At 42.3% G+C, this 19,245-nt stretch overlaps 2 protein-coding genes across 2 annotated transcripts in view; one reads left to right on the forward strand and one right to left on the reverse strand.

Annotated features, from left to right (window-relative positions):
* Window positions 1-1,085: 1,085 nt before the first annotated feature.
* rgcc (regulator of cell cycle) lies at window positions 1,086-3,980 on the forward strand. The gene is made up of 5 exons (XM_037239751.1): window positions 1,086-1,238; window positions 1,315-1,491; window positions 2,699-2,815; window positions 3,077-3,139; window positions 3,895-3,980. Exons 1-5 carry the CDS (start codon window positions 1,211-1,213, stop codon window positions 3,900-3,902), a joined length of 393 nt encoding a protein of 130 aa, XP_037095646.1. The 5' UTR covers window positions 1,086-1,210; the 3' UTR covers window positions 3,903-3,980.
* Window positions 3,981-13,416: 9,436 nt separating this feature from the next.
* The window catches only part of vwa8 (von Willebrand factor A domain containing 8), a 33,562-nt gene continuing 27,733 nt past the window's right edge, over window positions 13,417-19,245 (reverse strand). Inside the window, exons 40-45 of the mRNA XM_037239486.1 lie at window positions 18,492-18,600; window positions 17,061-17,186; window positions 16,586-16,744; window positions 15,651-15,749; window positions 15,127-15,365; window positions 13,417-14,403 (exon numbers count right to left, since the gene is read on the reverse strand). Coding sequence (XP_037095381.1) covers window positions 14,295-14,403; window positions 15,127-15,365; window positions 15,651-15,749; window positions 16,586-16,744; window positions 17,061-17,186; window positions 18,492-18,600 — 841 coding nt within the window. The 3' untranslated portion in view covers window positions 13,417-14,294. The remainder of the gene's footprint in view (window positions 14,404-15,126; window positions 15,366-15,650; window positions 15,750-16,585; window positions 16,745-17,060; window positions 17,187-18,491; window positions 18,601-19,245) is intronic.

Raw genomic sequence — 19,245 nt, forward strand, 5'->3', positions numbered from 1 at the left:
CATGAATAACCTTGTAACCTAACCTACGAGCCCTAACGTTCTTAAATCTGTGGTACTCCTAATAACCACTAGATGGAGCTGATTTCACATGACCAGGCCTGCATTGTGTAGCCAAAATTCGAATAGCTGAACCTCTGTTCACTGGACAACCTGCTGTATGAACTGAGCCACAACCACACAGCAGGGCCAGCATGTTGCTGGGGGCCTTCCAGGACTTGGTGATAGCTGTGACCAGCTGGTTATGCTGGTATCACGAGCTACCAGCGGGGAAACAACAGCATGTTGGGTGGCTTTGCTGAACGAATGGAGAAGCCTGATGAGCCGCCAAAAACCACGTGCCGAAAAAATCTTTGTGATGCACGAAAAGGAGACAACAACGAGGACTGAAATACGTGCACATACAGGAGGGAAGGGGGGAAATCACATAACAGCAACCACATTTTTTTTGGGAAGAATTTGGGGCTTTAAAAATAAATCTACATTGGTTATTTCAATGCATTTCAAGAGGCGTTAATTATACACAGATTCTTCCTATCCAAGATTGGATCCGGTCCCTATTCCTCATGAATAGCAGGGATGCTATCGTTCAATTAGTTAAATGAGGATATTGAGGGGAAATTAATATTTGTATATAATAAATAGTTATTGCTATTTCTGTGTATTTTCTGTCTCAATAATGAACATAAACATTGAGTAAAAAGCTTGACATACACACACTTTATTTGCTTTAGTAAACCACATACTAAAGTGAAGAGACCGGTCGGATCTGGCCCACAATTTGATTCTTGTCCTTAAAGGGTCAAAATTGTGTTAACAGTGGAGGTTTTTGTGAGGCTGTAGTTACTCATTCTAATATGTAATGGGTATAGTCAACCCAATACTATGAAGCCTGTTGGCTTGAAACCCTGCACAGTGACAAGTTGATGAGTATAAATAAATATGGCGACGCACAACTTGTTTACTAACACTTTTTTTTGCGAGGAAGACGTCAGTGAAGTGTAACTTCAGCCGTGTGACACACACAAACACGCGCGCACGCTCGCACGTACTGACCCCGCCCATGCCCTGCTGCGCTCTTCAAAAACAGGAGCGCGCACTTCGGTACGAGTACAAGAACTTCAGGAAAGAGGAGCGCCACAGACTTGAGTTGAAGTTAAGAGGACGCACGTAAAAAACCCTGACGCACGCACTGGATATTCGAAGGAGAACCATGAAGTCTCCAAAACTGTCGCGCAAAGGTAAATTGGTCCAATGCCAAACGATGCTTTTCCATTTTTGCGCACGCATACTCGAATATTTCCCTGTTACGCGCAGCCAAGCTGGTGGTGGACGTGGACGACCTGGACGATGTGCTGTGCGAGTTTGACGCCGTGATCGAGGACTTCACGTCCCCGATGGAGAAGCGTCACTTTCGCTACGACGAGCACCTGCGCATCGCCAAGAGGCGGAGTAGCGCCAGCGTCAGCGACAGCGGCATCAGCGACACCGAGAGTGAGTTGAAAACTAAAGTGGTGGACTTTCACTCCGTAGATTCATATACAGTACTTGTGGAAAAAAGAATGGCTTTAAACTCTTTAACTAATACATAACACCCATTTTGATCATTTGGTATACATAATAGTTTACTTCCAGCTCATCTCTGAACCTAATGATCAAAATGTTTGGATTGATGGATTATTTATACAGTGCACATAAATTCTGGTAGAGTGAACAAGTTTAGCTCACACTTTTGACGTTACGGGGTTTGAATCCAAGCTTCGGCCTTCCCGTGTTGCAAATTCTAACTGTGATTGTGTGGGATTTGAACAGTTGTTTATCTGTAAGCGCCCTGTGATTGGCTGGCCACCAGTTCATGGTGTACCCTGCCGAAATTCAGCTGGAATGGGCTCCAGCTATCATGCAATGAGGATAAACATGAAGCAGAAAGGGAAATGGATCTAACTGTTGACAAGCGTTACACACTATAGTAAGCAGCACTGCCAGGGAGAGAATCTTGGCATGCGTGTGTGTGTTGGGGGGTGAGTCGGAAGCGCTTAGAATGTGGACTAGAATATTAAAATAAAATGGAGGCGTAGACAAATTTCTGACAGCACTATATCATCGCCGTGCCAGGTGTTGCACCATTCTCGATTTGAAGTAAATTGACTCGTTGCTAGATGTCAGTTAACGTTTTTGGATTTAAATGTCCATGTTTGGTATGTTGTGTCACATTCACATACTCCCATAAAGTAAACATTTATCTCGGAAGTTAAGGCGAGTAAATAAGAAAGCACTGGTGGATGATAACTTCAATACACTCGAGGGCCACAAGCGTGGGTGGCTTCAAATTCTGCCCGAAGTCCTTTTACGTGGTTTTGTGGCATCATGTGAGCCGCAGGCATCAAAGTGTCAACTTTAAGCGTTCGGAGAGGAACACAAGATACCACACATGGGTATTTAAAAACTATATGCTGGATGCAATTTTACGAAAAATATTTTTAGTGTGCCGAAAACAGTTGTTTTATTTGAAGCACATTCCCACGTTTGAAGCAGTACTAGGTTTGGGATCCCAACACAGACCAAAAATTGTATGTTTAGCATATATGTATGTGTGTGTGAAAGTGACTCCTGCTTGTTCAACTCACACACAGTTGATTGACAGGCCTACATTTGCTTCATCTAACAGGACCATGTGTATTTTTGTGTGTTTCCTACCTAGGCGCCGACTCGCTCAACAGAAATAGCTTCAGCTTGAGTGACGAGAGGCTTCACTCGCCCACCGCCATGTCTCCGGCGAGCGTCACCTCACCCTCGCCGTCACTGATGTCACCAAAAGGTGAGTGCGTGCTCTTCATGCTGCATTCAAGTCTGCTGGGAAGTTGGAAGTTTAAGGTTTAAAGGCTGATTTTATTGCCAATGCTGCAATATAATAATAGCATGTTGTCAGCGGATACCACTTGGAGCTGGCTCACAAGGTCTGACCAGAGCGTACTAGTAATAAAAAAAAAACAAGATAATTTCCACTTTCCATTTTTCTGGACTGTACGATTTTTAAAACAATATCTAATGCAAACTATTGGATGTGTTTTCTTCGCAGCCAAACTGGGTGACACCAAAGAACTGGAGGACTTCATCGCCGACCTGGACAAGACATTAGAGAGTAAGCACCAACGCCATCCAGCTGTCACATGCACCACTTTCTTATCACGCTTGACCATTAGCAATGCTAATTAGCAGTGGCGTCGTCACACATCCCCTGGTGCCCATCAAGCGTTAGAATCTATTTCAGTTCTGAAAGCTAAACTCAGATCTAGTTTGTGTTTTCAGAACCATTGTGAGATAGCAGAAAGGTCAAAATGGTGCACACAATTAATAAACAATAATCCATTCGTCCAATTCTGTAGGAGAAGTGCAATAACCCACTTTGTGAGATTCTGTGTAAAAGACACGATGGCCGACTTTTTGTTACGGCTCTGATGCGTTAATTTGACAGGATCGCTGTGTGAAAAGAGGTTTTGAGGATCACCCTTGCATGAAGTGTGACGTGACAGGCTAGCTAGGAAGTGACTCCTTTCGACTGTTTGACTGCAGGTTTGTGAGTGTCACGACTTGCATTCGTGCATTAGGAATGTGCGTCCGACAACTTAAGGAGGAGGCAAGAATGAGTTGTCTGTTTGCTTTGCTCAATGTTGCTCTTTCACAGCTCGTGCTGGACTTTGGTTGGCTGGGGTGCTAAGGGCAGGCAGGGAGGAAGGCAGGCAGGCAGGCGGCCAGGCCCCTGTTAGTCAGCGTGGATGGCATGTTTACTGGGGCCACGGGTGTTTACGAGGCCCTCGCCAGGAAAACGCTACGTTTAAAAAAAGCTGCTGGACCCAAGGAGTCTAATCAGGTCTGTCTTTTCTTGTCCGCTCTCAGGCATGTAACGTGGCAGCCATCTTGGATCATAGCCATGAAAGAGAGACAGAGAAGGCGTCTGCATCCCCCTCAAGCGATCTCCCCCACCACCAAGCTGCACCTGCCCCCCTTACTGAAACACACTCCAACAGGATACAGTTGCTCAGTGGCTCCAGGTTGTCTTGCGGTCTAGAAGACGTTCGTCTATTCCACGACACCTGGCGAGTGGCACCGAAAGGACTCATCCGAATTAGCATCACAGTTGGAACACTTGCCGGTCATGTGAACATTTTTAAGTTGGGGGGGACTGGATATTTTATACACACTGGAATATTATTACCATAACTATAATTATGACTGTATCGTTGTTTCAGTTCACTCCCAGATGAAAAACTACAACGGGACAGGGCTTTTTTGTAAAAGGAATATATTTGTGATTTTCTAAAGCTTCATATTGTAAATGTATTGCTCATTTTTTGTGAAATATATTTTTGTACAACATGTAAATAATTAATATTAAATGGTATAATTACATTGGTTAAAAGAAAGTTTAAAAAACTGGAAAGCAATATTATGTATTTAATACAGCTAATACCTGCCAGAGATTATATTAAAGTATGATTCTTTAAATATTATGTTTCCTCTCTTTATTTCTAATATTTTGTAATATACAAATTACATATATATAAATTAATATGGTAAAATGTATACAAGCAGTCCAGAAAACAACACACCTTTTAACTTCCCTAGCAACCCAGAATGCTTAGCTATGGAGATTTAGCTAAACAAAATACTAGAAAGAAGTCTCAATAATTGCAAACCACAATAAGAATGAAATAAAGTCTCAAACGAAATAGGCCATTATCGTCATTGCAAAAAACAGATTTTTTGGCACAGTCCACACCTCATTTGTGAGTGCAGGTGTACCTAATAAAATGGCTTGTGACTTGCCCCTTTCTCTTTTTGTCCCACCTTTCATTACATCACTTTAATGGCCCAGAGTAACACAATGCATGTAACACCACAGTGACAGGTGGGATGCTTACACACACAGGCGCACATACGCACGCATACACAAATAGCCATACAGGAATCAACCCCTCAACAACACAGGCAATTATGTAACTCGGGTGGCAACAGGATCTATTTGCAGAGGCAGGGGGGACACGACAGTGAGAGCAGGTGCGGCTGAAATAATCTCACGTCCGATGTAACTGCCCCACATTTGGGGTTCAAAGGGCAGGGAAAGTGGGGCACCACCGGCTTCTATATTGGCTGCAGAGCTGGAGCAGACACACTTAGGACCGATAAGTGTGTATTCTATTTCATCTATGACCACTTGTGTGTCTTATGACATCATCTATTCTCCTTTGGTATTGAATTGATCAAAATATTAGCATATATAGTCTTGGGGTATTAGGGCCTAACTGAAAAGGCAACAAATAAAATTCCGTCCGTCCGTCCAAGTCAGTACCCCGTGGTATTATGGAAAAAATGCGATGTTTTAAGCATTCAGCCTACATTTTACCATTACCAATTCCAATATGTTCAAACGACTTAGTGGAGACACTTGAACGACTTTGCAGTGCATTCGTCCGACAATCAAAAATGTTTACTCCACATTGAGTATTTGAGTGTCTTTGTGCTGTGGACACATCTGTTTCTCTTAGTCATACAAGCCCCACTTCAGCCTTACTTCAGTCTTCAGGGGCCTCTTGTCCGGATCGACAGTATATCCATGTGTGTTTGTTTCCTCTGTGCTCTTCCTTTGGTTCTCCTATTTCGCTCACTGAACTCAAGTCTCTCGGCCATTCTCACGCTTCCAGCCCTGATTGTGTACTGTACAAGCCTTCGGCTGCCAAGACTAACACTGCCTCAAAAACAAGAGAAGGCTGAAGGCTGCCAAGCGGGGATGTTGTTTTAGACGCACGGATGGACCGTCAATTCCACACCGCCGTAAGAGGATCATGTCTTGTGTCAACTCGGATCCGATCCCAAGACCACTCTTGTGTCACATCTGATTAAGGGCAAAAGGTTGATGACTACTTGATCTGGTCGCCAATCATATCAAATTTTGAAAAGGCAATTGACAGGAAATCATCCACTGTCCAGTGAGCTCTGTGAACCCTACATTTTATATCTAACTGCATGTTGGACGGAGTATCTGTCAATCACCGGGACCTTTTTTTATTTCGTAAAACAACTGTACAAGTATAACAAAAGGCAGCCCACACGTCGGACTGCCTGCCAGACAATCATAGAGTCTGACCGGGGCATTGAGTCGGAATCAATCCAACATCTCAGTTCGAAAAGTCGAGGTCCGACTAGGCCAAAAATTCCCTTAGCTAATGTTTCTAAAATGGCTTTATGTCGTCCTCAGTGATTATATAGTTACCGTGGTTACAATAAAGACTTTTGACAGCAAAATCTGCCGAGAAACGGAACCGAATCTCCACTTATGATTGTGAAAGTACTCTGGAAGTCTACAAAATGAGTCAACTTCCCCTCATGAGCTTTCAAGTTTAGGGCTATATGTAGAAATATCGTCCAGATTTCCTTAATTTTTTTGTCCGCACACTAGATGCTTAAGGCTCACCTGGAAGACGTAACGTGTCAAAACGACGCATTGACATAGTCCCTGACAAATGGGCCATGTGTGATGAATCGGAAGTGAAAGCCGTTTACGTGCTCAAAATCTTCCCTCTCTACCAACTTTGCTGAAATAAATACACAGAGATGTGCATGTGTCCATGCCAGCTTCCTGCAATATGATTAACAGACTGTGAAGAGCCGCTGGTCAATATTGTGTCAGTCACAGTTATGTATTATCAACAGACAAAAGTATTGGGACACAAGGCCAATTCAGCCACATAGAAGGGAAAGGGAAATGTCAGATTCCAGACTATTTTTTCCCCGAAACAAAACGCTTAATGAACATGTAAAAAATACCAGTCGATTAAGCAAATAATTAGTAACTCATTGAAAATAAAAAATAGATGTATAAACGTATATGTATTTTCAATATAGGTACATGTAGATATAATTCTAATGACATTAAAACATCGCTTTAACAAAATGTAAAAGAATTACCCCTTCAGAATAAAATAATATAATAACATAAAAGTGAATTAGGAGATCCTTGGAAAGTGATATGGTTCAATGTAACCCCCAAAAACATAATAATTATATTGTATAATGTTAAATTAAAAAAACATGTTAGATAAAATGACTACAATAAGTTAATTATTGGTCTGAAGAATAAATGAATGTTGTTGGAGATATTTGTCGCCAATCCGGTTTTTGGCCATGGCAGAGGTCTATTGTTAAACGAAGTGAGTTATTCTTGTTCCATTGAATTTCCTTAAAAGGCAGAAAACAATTGCAAATCTGAGGTACTTCACAGTAACCCCCAGACAATGCTGACAGTGGACTTTTACAATGTGAATCATGGCTAGCACAGTCTTATCTGCTAGCTGACTAACAGCCCATGTTAGGATGTCTAAACAGGAAGTGCATGACGTGGCGACTGGTTGATGATGATGATGAGGGTTTGGATCAGCCAAGGACGGCAACGTTCCCGGGCCTGGAATATGAGGTCAGCGTGTCCTGAGCAGCCAGATGCTTCACACCCTCCTGGCGAGCAGACTTTGACCTCTGGGAAGTGTGTGCTGCATGTGTGTGGGCGTGTCCTTAATGAACAACCAAATTTACGGCTTAGCTCAATGTGAAGAATCCAGCGGCAGGTGTGAGAAGCTTCTAGAAAGATGCAGCATGTATTCAAAAATTGTAGGCTCTTTGGAGATGTATCCCAAACACAACAGAGGGACATGTAGCCGACACTTCATTAAGGACACACAATGAGATCCAAGACGGGTAGAAGAGGAAATAGACGAAGAAAAGCGGTGTATGATAATGCGCTCCCTTCCCCTCCTTCGTGTGCTCACAGCCAAAATTCTGTACATTTAAACAACTTCCACCTGCAGCATTTCCATTCCCCTCCTGTGTGACTCACTCAACCTCCCCCCTTAATTTATGTGGCCTATGGTCGATTAGAGGGGCGGGTCAAAGGTGTTGCCCCTTCCCCTCCAGCCTTGCAATTAACTCTTATTCTGCATGAGTGACATCTCTCTCAAGTCGGGGGTCCGCATGAGTGATTGTGACCAAATCACAGCAACTGAGCCTCCAATTAGAACTGAACTGTTGAGAGTTTGTAAATAAACAAGTCTGGTTAGACAAAATGTCAAGACTTGCAAATACAAATGACACTTTAATAATCGTACATGATGGGAAAGAGGTAAAAAAACTAAAAAAAAGCACCGGCCTATGAGTAAGACATTTTTGTTTGGCGGAGTGCAGAACCAATATTGCTTTAAACAATGATGAACCTCCTTCTAACCTCTTAACCTCATTCTCCTTTGCGTTGTCCATTACCGCCTTGATTTACGTCCCAACCCATTTTAAACATGTCAATTTTCTCTCAGGCAATAAATCACCACATCTACCCCCCTTGAGATAAAGTTCGCAAAGAAAGAACGATGAGGAGGAGGACTCTCCTTTGTTAATTTTGTTAATCCATCTGATTTTCTCATTGCAGATAATAGTTACTATTATGTTAGAAATTGCGGGATAGTCTCTTGCAAGTTAAATTTTCTATTATCTCAGACACACCTGTGGTTTCCAAACAGGATTTGACATGCCCTCTCTGAAATATATCAATGTATATGTCATTCAGTGTGAATTATACCAAACAAGTTGAGGCAAATATAGCGTTTTGAGGTGAGCAGCAGCAAAGTCAGCAGCAGTAAAATGTGCTTAAATTCAACTTGTCAATCGCATATTCCAATATTACAGATATCATTTTGCGTAGTATTTCAAACTATTGTATTAGAATACAAAATTACTACAAATTATATTCATTATGCCAAACTATTTTGTATGTACCGTATTTTCCGCACTATAAGGCGCACCGGATTATAAGGCGCACCTTCAATGAATGGCCCATTTAAAAACTTTGTCCATATATAAGGCACACCGATTATAAAACGCACCTTCAATGAATGGCCCATTTTAAAACTTTGTCCATATGAGATATATACATTTGGCCCGCGGGCCGAACTTTGGACACGCCTGCTGTAGTGGCTCAATATTGCTCCATATATAAGGCGCACCTGATTATAAGGCGCACTGTTGGCTTTTGAGAAAATTGGAGGATTTTAGGTGCGCCTTATAGTGCGGAAAATACGGTACTATTTATTTTCTGGACCCAAAGACAAATATCCCAATTGTATTCCAGTTTTGCAAATTCATGATTTTCGGGTATTTCATTCGTTTTGGTTCATGCACCTGACCTCAAAATATTTGTAAAAAAGAAAACAATAACAACATTAAAGTAAAAGTACAGACAAAATGCAATTCCATAAAGTCACAATTTTCAAAAGTCAATGCTGCAGTCAGCTGGAATGAAAAATGTGAACGCTCACTCAGCTGGCGAGAAAAAGAGGAAGCTGCATTCATCCAGAGAGGTATTTCCTGTCTGGTGGAGCGATTAGGTACGAATGGGAGCAAAATAATTAGCTATTATTTTCCCATGCACTGTGTAAAGAGCCAAATTAAAAAAACAAAAATACATCAGTACTGTTCCATTTAAATGAAATTGTGCAGCTCAGCATCATTAAAGACAATGGGACGTGAGTTTGTTCTTCCTGAACTCATCACTCTTGGCATTAACTTCCTGGCCTGAGCGGAGGAAGTCAGTCAGGTCAGGAATTAAGTTTTCGAGCCGTTGCTATCTTGCTTTGAGACTATTCGGCCGGAATGTTGTCAAGCTGTGTTGGAAAACTACTCACAAACGTCCAGACAGCGCTCGTCATTCGTCATCATTAAGGTCATTAGTGACACTCGCCTCAGGGCGGGGGGGGGGGGTTAATGTCTATACGCCCACTCTTATTTGTGCTTGTGTGGAGAAAGGGAGGGGGCTTTAAATCATTCTTTATTGTTTGTCTTCAGTGGAATGATGTTGAGCTACCTGTGGCATCTGTAGTCTGGGAAAGAGACGTAAGGGGGTTTTGTGGTTGGGGGGGGCTGTGTTGGAATCTGCTAAACGCATCAAGGGCGGCATTCGTCATTCAAACATCAGGACATCACAGTGTAGCAATAAGGAGCCACGTTTTTTGCTGATTGTTGATGCTGGTAACTATGACAGCCAGACCAGATGCGTACAATCAGCGAGTAAGCCTGTCTGTGATGGATGCTCATTTTGCGGACAGGGAATGGAGGACGAGAAGTTTTTTTTAAAAACAAGGACGGACTGGGCAAGGGCAGAACTGGGTTTTCGTCCATCCCTGTAATTGTCCACAGCCTGACTTGTGTGTTGTCTGCCAATAATTTTTTATGTTCACTCAGACAAAGTCTCACAAGTTTTGATGTTTTCTTTGTCTAATTTTGTTTGCCCTCCACAATTACACCACTTTTTGAAATCTCCCAAAAAGTAGTAGTAGTAGTTGTAGTAGTACCGTATTTTCCGCACTATAAGGCGCACCTAAAAACCTCCAATTACCTCAAAAGCCGACAGTGCGCCTTATAATCAGGTGCGCCTTATATATGGACCAATATTGAGCCACTACAGCAGGTGTGTCCCAAGTCCGGCCTGCGGGCCAAATGTATATATATTTCATATATGGACAAAGTTTTAAAATGGGCCATTCATTGAAAGTGCGCCTTATAATCCGGTGCGCCTTATATATGGACAAAGTTTTAAAATGGGCCATTCATTGAAGGTGCGCCTTATAATCCGGTGCGCCTTATAGTGTGGAAAATACGATAGTAGTAGTAGTAGTAGTGGTGGTGGTGGTGGTAGTGGTAGTAGTCGTAGCAGATTTGATCATTTTGGATGCTAGAAATAAAGTTCACATGACTTGAATGAATGTAAGTAGAGGCCAAGATGTCTGTGTCCTCCTACACACCAGGATCTACATTCTGTACATGCTTTGCCTGGCCCACCTATAAATCACATTGTGCACATGTATATTGAAAATAGAAGACTGGCTGCAGAAAAATGCACCACAAGCCAAAATTACATTGAATTGGACCGAAGGAGCTATGATTTTCCTGTCAGCGTGTTATAAATCAAGCCTGTGAATTTTTCTTTTCTTTTTTATGACTGTATCAGAAGTTTTTAAATCGATATTAGTTGCTTACAAGAAGACAGTGAGTATGATGTAGTTCCTCAAGAAAACAATGTTTATTAGTTGTCAAGGACAACAGGAATTAATGCCTGCCCTGTTCTGCTGACCACAGCGTGATGACTCACATTTTCCGACGATTTTGGAAGCTTTAGTAATGGAGATACATTGCATCATGAGGAAAAAAAAAAAGAGAACAACAGCTAAATGACTATTAATGACATAATCAATCCAAATATTTTTTTGTGTCCTCCTCTCTGAATTGTATGGCCATGAAAACACTGAGAGTGAATAGCAACTCCTGCAGCACACTGCCATCAATCACAGGTGATGCGACGAAGAATAATTCTTGTAATCATATCTTTGCCCAAACATGTCTGGCATCAAACGGTCTAAAAAGCCACAGCCAAGGCGTCTGAAGGTCCGCATTTCTAAGTGTCAGGTTCTTTGGCTCTGACAGCGGGGCAGTGTACGAGGCTCCTCTCAAGTTAATGAAGACGTGACATCAGTTGTTTGCTAACCGGCTATTGCACCATAAGGGACAAGGAGCTACTACAGAAGTTTCCATTTTGGGTTAAAGTAGATACATATGAATGACAAGCGGTGCGTATGTATGTGATTGAAAGATATTGTAATTTCAGTGAAACAAAAATACACTTTTGACACGTTTCAATATGCAGTTTCAGATTTTTTTGGAACACCTTGCTGTTCTCCAAGAAGGATCTGTAAAGCATTATTTAAAATGATTTTCTTTCATTTCCAATATGTCTTTCTGTGACTCTTCCAGCAACCTGCTGATGACACTGTTCTGAGAACATCATGTTTAAAGCCTCAAAATAGCAAGGCACCACTGATCAGTTGTTAGGTGTCATCTCAGTCTCATGATTTCGAAATGTGAACAGCATGATATAGAGAACTGTTTAAATACCAACTCCAATTGAATCAGGAATCGTATTAGTTGCGTGAAAAGGACTGCAAATTGTGCAAACATTACCGAACCAATTGTATTTGTGCACTCAAGTTCAGAGGTCGAATTAAGATCTGTAAAGGTTATGGCCTGAAAGCCCAATCTTATGAACTGCGGCTGTAAAAATAAATATAAAAGTTTCAGACTGTAAAATGCCAGCTCTGTTTTTTTTGGGTTGATTTCCTGACTTGACACTCCATGCACTCCTGACACATGACTAGCATACAACACACCCACACACACCGGCAGACACACACGCATGATTGAGAAATCTTGTGACCACGTCGTAACATTCCTGCAGTGTGAACTCCAGCACATTGACAGCCGGCTATCAATCACCCTGCTTGGCTAAGAGTAACGCTACCCCCCCCACCCCTCCAATGCCCCTTGACCCACCTCTCGCCTGCTGCGCTGCCGTGACATGGGCCTTCAATCAGCGCCATCAATCAATCAAGCGTGCGGTGAAGACCATCACCATCTATGTGTGTGTTTTATGCTACAAGTGCCACATTGATGTGATGACATCGCCCTTGAAATCTTTTTTAAACAACTGACTCATCTGAAGCAAACATACCCGTCTGGGCAGAATCACACGTGGAAACAGTGGCTGACTTTTCCCCAAATAAGTGTCACACATCACGTCAATAAAATGATATGGTGCAGGAAGGAAAAGGAGAAAGTGAAGCACTTTGTAATTACCGTCTGGCCAGAGGTCACGGTAGCAGAGAACACAGCTGCATTATGGGAGATTCCCGATGAAAGTAGCTTGGGAAGGTAGACGGAGTGGCCGCTTGTGTTCTCCTGCTTTGAACCTTCAAGAGAAAAGAGCTGATAAAGCAGTTTAAAATGACATTAGACTTTTTGGTTCTTGTTGTTCTCGAAATTGTCAACAAAATTCGGCAGAGAATTGCATTATTGCAGTTAGCACCGGCACATTCATATATTCGTGGATGCCCTCCTTTTAAAAAAACGAAACATTTTAAATCTTTTTCATTCAATTCCCCCCAATGGCAATGAATTATGAGCAGATTTTTGCGATATAATTTTAGCTTCATTTTTCAGAAATATGTCAAGGTTTCTGATGACCATAATGCACAGCTAAAGGAAAGTGGTACAGATTATTGGCATGTTTATCAACCAAAGCTCTTTTCCCACTGTATAAAATGAACTCGCCTTAATTTAGGTTGGTCGGTTTTCCACTTCACAGGAAACTTTGAAGCCCAAGTCGGCAATGCAGCAACAACAACAACAACAACAACGATGGTGACGGTGTCCTTGATTCACTTCTTCGAGCTAAAGAACACATTTAACTTCCAAGAGAAATATATTTCGTGCAGAAAGAAAATGGAACATTGCTGCCAAATGAATACGGTGGAGTGCAAGAAAACAAACATGATGATTTAACACTGACTCTTTTATTAAAATCCTCTATTGTATTTACTATCACTGAAATTAATATGTACAATTGCATACATACAATATACTGTATGTGTATCCTTGATATACATTACTTCATTTGTGGTCTCCTTTAAAAGTTCAAATCTGAGAAACATTTCATGAGGTCAAATAAAATCAAAACGAATGTGTTTCTATTGATCCACTCAATCTGACTTAATTGAGAGCACGCAGTGGTGATTTTGTATTCGGGGCAAGTGTGATGTTGACGGCACTTTGTTAAAAAGTATTTGATATTGAACCAAAATGTGTCAATAAAGGTTCCAACTCACCCGTGACCCTAATTAAGACGAGCACCATAGAAAGTGGACTGTGGGTTGTGATCAACTCTGCCTAGCAACAAGTAACTCCCGAGAAAGAATGTTATCATGACAAAACTCCTGGTTGATATATTGAGTATTTCTTTGACATTAGTCACTTAAACCGTTAATGCTACGCCATTTTTTTTTTTTCTAAAATAAAAACGTCACAATGTGTGGCACTTGTTGAAAAGTTGATAGCCATGCACATTGCAACAAGTCACAGTGATACTAAATGGGAACAGAGTGGGAGGTCTGACCATGAAATAAGATCTCAGATTCCTTGCAGGACCGAGGTGACGACCAGCCAGAGGGGAAATGCCCGAGCGTGTTGACACGGCAGCCAAGGACTTGAGCCGAGGCGGTCGCCTTGAAAGAGAGTCCTCACTCAGGTGGGGCATTCCTCGCTCATTCCCGAGAAGCTTGGCCATCTGAGCACTTGACTTTTGGGTTGCAAAAATAAATTAGTGAGCGTTTGTGTATGTGCGTGTGTGTGAGATCAGTCAGAGGCACCATCGCTCAGACACCGGACAGCATGGTTGATGTGAAGATCTGCTGCAGTATTTGGGGGATCTGCTTGGTATCCATAGCAACGAAGGATCTCCCAGCCGGAAGGGTCTTTTGGAGTCTGACGCACAAAAAAAAAGACACAATTCTTTAAAAGGGTGAACACAGTCTAATGTTTGTATGTTAAATGGATGAAGACAAGATAGTCCAAGCAATCTTGAACACAAAAGTAGAGGAAGTGCACAGGAAACAACAATGGAGGACATCTTTCTTCTTGACATTTGGACAGTAAGAAACAAAGCTTTGTTTTCTTCTTCCCTATCTGGAAGCAACCATTCTTCAGCTATCAGTCAACACACTCTTGTGCATCTAGCTGCACCCTTTAGGGACCCCAAGTGGTCTTGGCAGGCCAACTTTGGACAGTGTAAGTGACAATACAAAAAGCTAATAAAGCCAACTGTATTACTTAAAGTGGAACTGCTAAGGTTGAATAAAGGTTGGAACTCTGACTTATTCTCTGACTTTGAAGAACAAGCTCTTGATTTAAACCCGAACTTGAAACCCTCACCACAGGCTTCTCGTAAAAAAAACATGCCTTGAAAGTTTGATTTGAAAGTGAGGGCAGAGTGAAAGGGTAGGCCAGAATAGGTTGGAACTAAATTGTGTTTGTTAAGGTGGTTGAACTTTGACAAGGTGTTGTAAATTATTTCTTCATCAATGAATGATTAATAAACTTGGTTCTTTGAGCCACCACCTTCAATGTTTCCATTTAACACACTTCTTGTTATTGACCCTTCCTCCCGTCAGCCTCCTGCAATCTTGCAATCTTCACCCCCTTCCTCACCTTTCGGCTTGGTCGCCCAGAGACCCGATAAAAATGGCGAAGGCGTGGACCTGGGGGTCCGAGGTGAGGACCTGGGCGAAGCGTTCGGGACGGATGCCGTAGCGCTCCAGGTTGGCGTCGCTCAGCACCACCACAAAGTGTTCGTCGGCCTCCTCCCGCGCCAGCTCCTTGATGCTGGCCGCCGTGCCCTCTAGCGTGTAGTCGCCGCTCATGCAAAACTGAGAGTGGGCGTGCATAGTCTATAGCGGATGGGAGGGAATAATGGAGGGAAAGCACAGGAAAAATGATTTCTATTTCCCATTATTATCTGAACTGGTCGCCAGCCAATTGCATGGCAGACAAAACAAACAACCATTCGCACTCACCAGCACATCTATGGACAATTTGGAGCGGTCAATTGGACTATGCTTTTAGAATGTGCGAGGAAACCGGAGCACCTGGAGGAACCCCACGCAGGCACGGGGAGAACACGCAAACCCCCCACAGGAAGGCCGGAGTCGGAATCGAACCCTGCTAACATCTACCTTGAGAACTTTGAGCCTCTCCTTGTTGTTCTTGGGGACTCTGTCCACTCGGACCAGTTCGATGTCATAGCCGTCACCTGAGTGGCCCATTATGTCATACTGTGGTCAAGAAGAGAACACCGGATGAGTTTTATCAACAGTAAAAAATAAATGAATGCTACTTTGGGACCACTTGCTATTTGGATGCATCTCAATGCCAGGTTGTGGTGCGGTGTGCTGCCATATGATGCTCATTTGAGTATTTCAGCCTCGTCAAATGCGAACATACTTTCCATATACTTGTCAGGCTTCCGGCATAACTATCTTATATAAGAGCAGGTCGGGCCTGGCACAAGTTTTCTATTTCAGTTCAGGATGTTATGTTCTGTATCTAATATGAGAAGTTATGGCCAGGCTGTTCCCAGAACACATGGCTACGCATTTGCACAGTTGCCTGGCAGAAAAATGTGCTATCAAATAAAATTCTCAAAAATTTCTTTTTTATAGTTTAACCTACTGAGATGTTCTGTCCTTCTCCATGTAATGTTAAGTGTGTTGTAAAACAGGCTTGAATCGCCATTCAATTTTCAGTTTTAACCTCACATGAATGTACCATTAATTGGTAAATGTGATGTTTTGTGAACATTTTATTAGACTTTTTACATTTCGAACTCACAAAAATGAGTTCAATCATTATCATGTGTGCCGTTATGGAAGGAGAGAGCAAACCTCAAGAGGCTTCAGCTCATGTGTTGTCTTTTTAATTGTGAGGCGGATTCATTCATTATTTTCCTCTGAGAAGAAATGCAAATGGGAAAAAACTCAACCACCATCTCAGGGAAGATTTGATCCTACTTTGGAAGTCCCACTATAAAAAGGGAAAAGTGGTGGGTCTAGATCGTTGCCCTGAGGAACGCTGAAATGCAAACAGGATGTTAGGGTGTGACCCCTCTCACCTTGAACTTGTGCTCATAGCTTTCTAAAGCCTCCATGACCATACAAACGGCCTCCATAGAGCGTTCCAGGCGGCCGTCTACGCCGTTGAAGCGGTACATACTTCCCGACACGTCGGCTAGCACACGCAGACGCTTGGGCTTTTGCTGCGGCGTGCCAGGCTGTGAACGCAGAAACATGTAATCGATAACTAACAACAACAAAAAACTCATCGGGATTAAGTATGTTTGGAGCTAAATGAGACAGAAAAACAATACATGATGACATGGTTGTATAATTAGCGCAGGAATTATCCCTCAATGAGTATGCGTGAGAGTAGAAGACATGAGGCCCGAGAAGAACGCCAGGGTGTAATAATAATCTCACATATACCACTGGAATTTAGAGACCGAGACATAAAGGTCAACTGTGTGTGTGTGTGTGTATTAAAAGGTGTGGTGCGGTGGTTGAGAAAAAACAAAAGAAAATAATTTTAACCTCAGGGTCTAGTTCTCCTCTGCGTTTGTATATAGACCTTTCACCAGTGAGGCCATCGATGATTTTTGCATCGTCCAATTCTCCCAGAGCCTGGTTCTTCAGCCATTGGCGTTCTTTGGCTTTAGCCTGGAAAACACACGAACACACACACAAGTGTTTGTTTTTTCCACTCAAAAATAGTGACAACGGAAGGCCACACTGGAATGCATCAGTCGAACTGTTGCAGTGGTCGAAACTAACAAATACTTTGTTACTGTACTTAGGCAATTAATTCAGGTGCAAGTATCTGTGCTTTATTTGAGTATTCGATTTTTGGGCTAAAACCTTTTGACGTTTAATACCTAGTATGTAAGTACATACTTTTTTACTATTGTCCAAATTCTGGGATGACAACACAATGTAAAAAAGACGTAAACAGAGAACGGTTAACCCAACAGACAATCGTAATAAAATGAGGATTTAATTTACTGTATTTACTGTGAATAGTTTTGTTTTAATGTAAAGAGATGAGTTCCAGATCCCTCTTTTTCCCCAAAAAAAAAAAAACCCACATTGTAATTTGCAGAAAATAAACATATTTAGGTTTTTTTTTTTTTAAAGAATGCTGTTTATGTGATGCAACCACAGAGACCATTGACAGCCAAGAGGACAAAGGATAAAAATAAAGATAGAAGCAAGAGGCATAGAGGCAAAGGAAATGAGTCAAAAAAAAAAGAACCAGCCCCATTCATCATCTGTACTGATTATCCTCGCTATGGTTGCGGGTGTGCTGGATCACTTTATGTGGCCTTCACAATCTCTCATGCAGGTGCTTATATGTAGCAAAGTTTCTTGGGTGTTGAAAGAATGGAGGGGGGGGATTCCCTAAAGCTCATACACACAACGCATTGTTGAAAGGTTTCCAGGAATGTTTCATATCGTGTGCGTGTGTGTGCGTATTCGCTCAGTCACTCATCAGGTACGATAAAAATAACATGACTTCATGGCTACACGCGCGTGTAATCTCCTTCATATTAACAACCGGCGGTGACGAGGACAAAGAACAAGCACGGCTGTTGGCGTTCAAAGCTGTCGCTTACACGCTGGCAAACACCTGGATGGAAAAAAGAGTCACACACACACGACGTGTTCACAAAGAGCCTCACACCTGGTCGGAGAATAATAGAGCAAGCATGGCCGCTCTGTAATCATTCTTATGCGACACACACCTCTACACACATGCATTTTCGTACTTGCACGAATCCTCAAACAAAGACACATTATTCCCTTGAACGCCAATATGGCAGCATTACATGATTCATTTCAGCGCTACTACATTTTGGCCGCCTGTGTTGTTGAAATTTTTTTTCCCCCAGGTTTTCCAGGAATTAGAATATTCCTCACTGGTTAGACACAGTAGCATGTAAGAAAAGTTAAAGATGAGCAGCAAACCTGCAAAGTGTCCAGGATAATGCGCAGGGACTGAACTTGTCTCCTGACAGCGCTGGAGAATCGCTCATAGGTGGTGGCGTCGTACTCGCTCATATCGATCTCCTTCAGCCTATGGAGAGCCACATACGATTTCATATTTCATTTTTAAACTGACCCGTCATAATACTTCAGCCTTGCTCAGATTTACTTACACACTAACAATCCTTTTTCAGGGGTCATTAGGTTTCTTACCTGCAGTGTTTGCATAACCAGATGTGTGTGAGTGTGTGTGTAGTCAAAACATGTGATGACAAGCAGATTGTGACCACACAAAAGTAGACAGATGTGAAGATACTGTAACTAAGTACGTGTCACAGCTCGTACAGTATTCGTGTGTATGTGCGTGTGTCTATTGTCAATGTGCGACTTCTTGCGTGAGGCTAGATAGACACAATATTTGTGTGCACGCTGCGGGCACGAACCACAAAAACACATTTACTGAGCCAGACAATAAACCACGAGCGTTCCAACCAGGAAATGCCTCGTCTCGACTGAAGACATAACGATAACGACAAGGCAAAAAACCCAGCCTGAAGGGGGCTTGGAGTGATTCCTAATTTAAAGGTTGTTTTGAGATTAACAATCAAAACATTAGGGACAGCTATGATGCGGTGCGGTGCTCAACCACAATAAAAAAAATAGTCACATTAAAACCTCATTGGTAGTGTCACTCAAAACTGAGCATGATGACGCAGACACAAAACTGGCGCATTCG

This window comes from Syngnathus acus, chromosome 21 (assembly GCF_901709675.1).
Source record: "Syngnathus acus chromosome 21, fSynAcu1.2, whole genome shotgun sequence".
NCBI classification, from domain to species: domain Eukaryota; kingdom Metazoa; phylum Chordata; class Actinopteri; order Syngnathiformes; family Syngnathidae; genus Syngnathus; species Syngnathus acus.

What these genes read in the sequence shown, in the direction of transcription:
- rgcc (XM_037239751.1), top strand. Translation starts at nt 1,211, where the DNA reads ATGAAGTCTCCAAAACTGTCGCGCAAAG. An exon ending in TCCAAAACTGTCGCGCAAAG is followed by an intron (nt 1,239 to 1,314) that starts GTAAATTGGTCC and finishes TGTTACGCGCAG; the next exon opens with CCAAGCTGGTGGTGGACGTG. An exon ending in CGGCATCAGCGACACCGAGA is followed by an intron (nt 1,492 to 2,698) that starts GTGAGTTGAAAA and finishes TTTCCTACCTAG; the next exon opens with GCGCCGACTCGCTCAACAGA.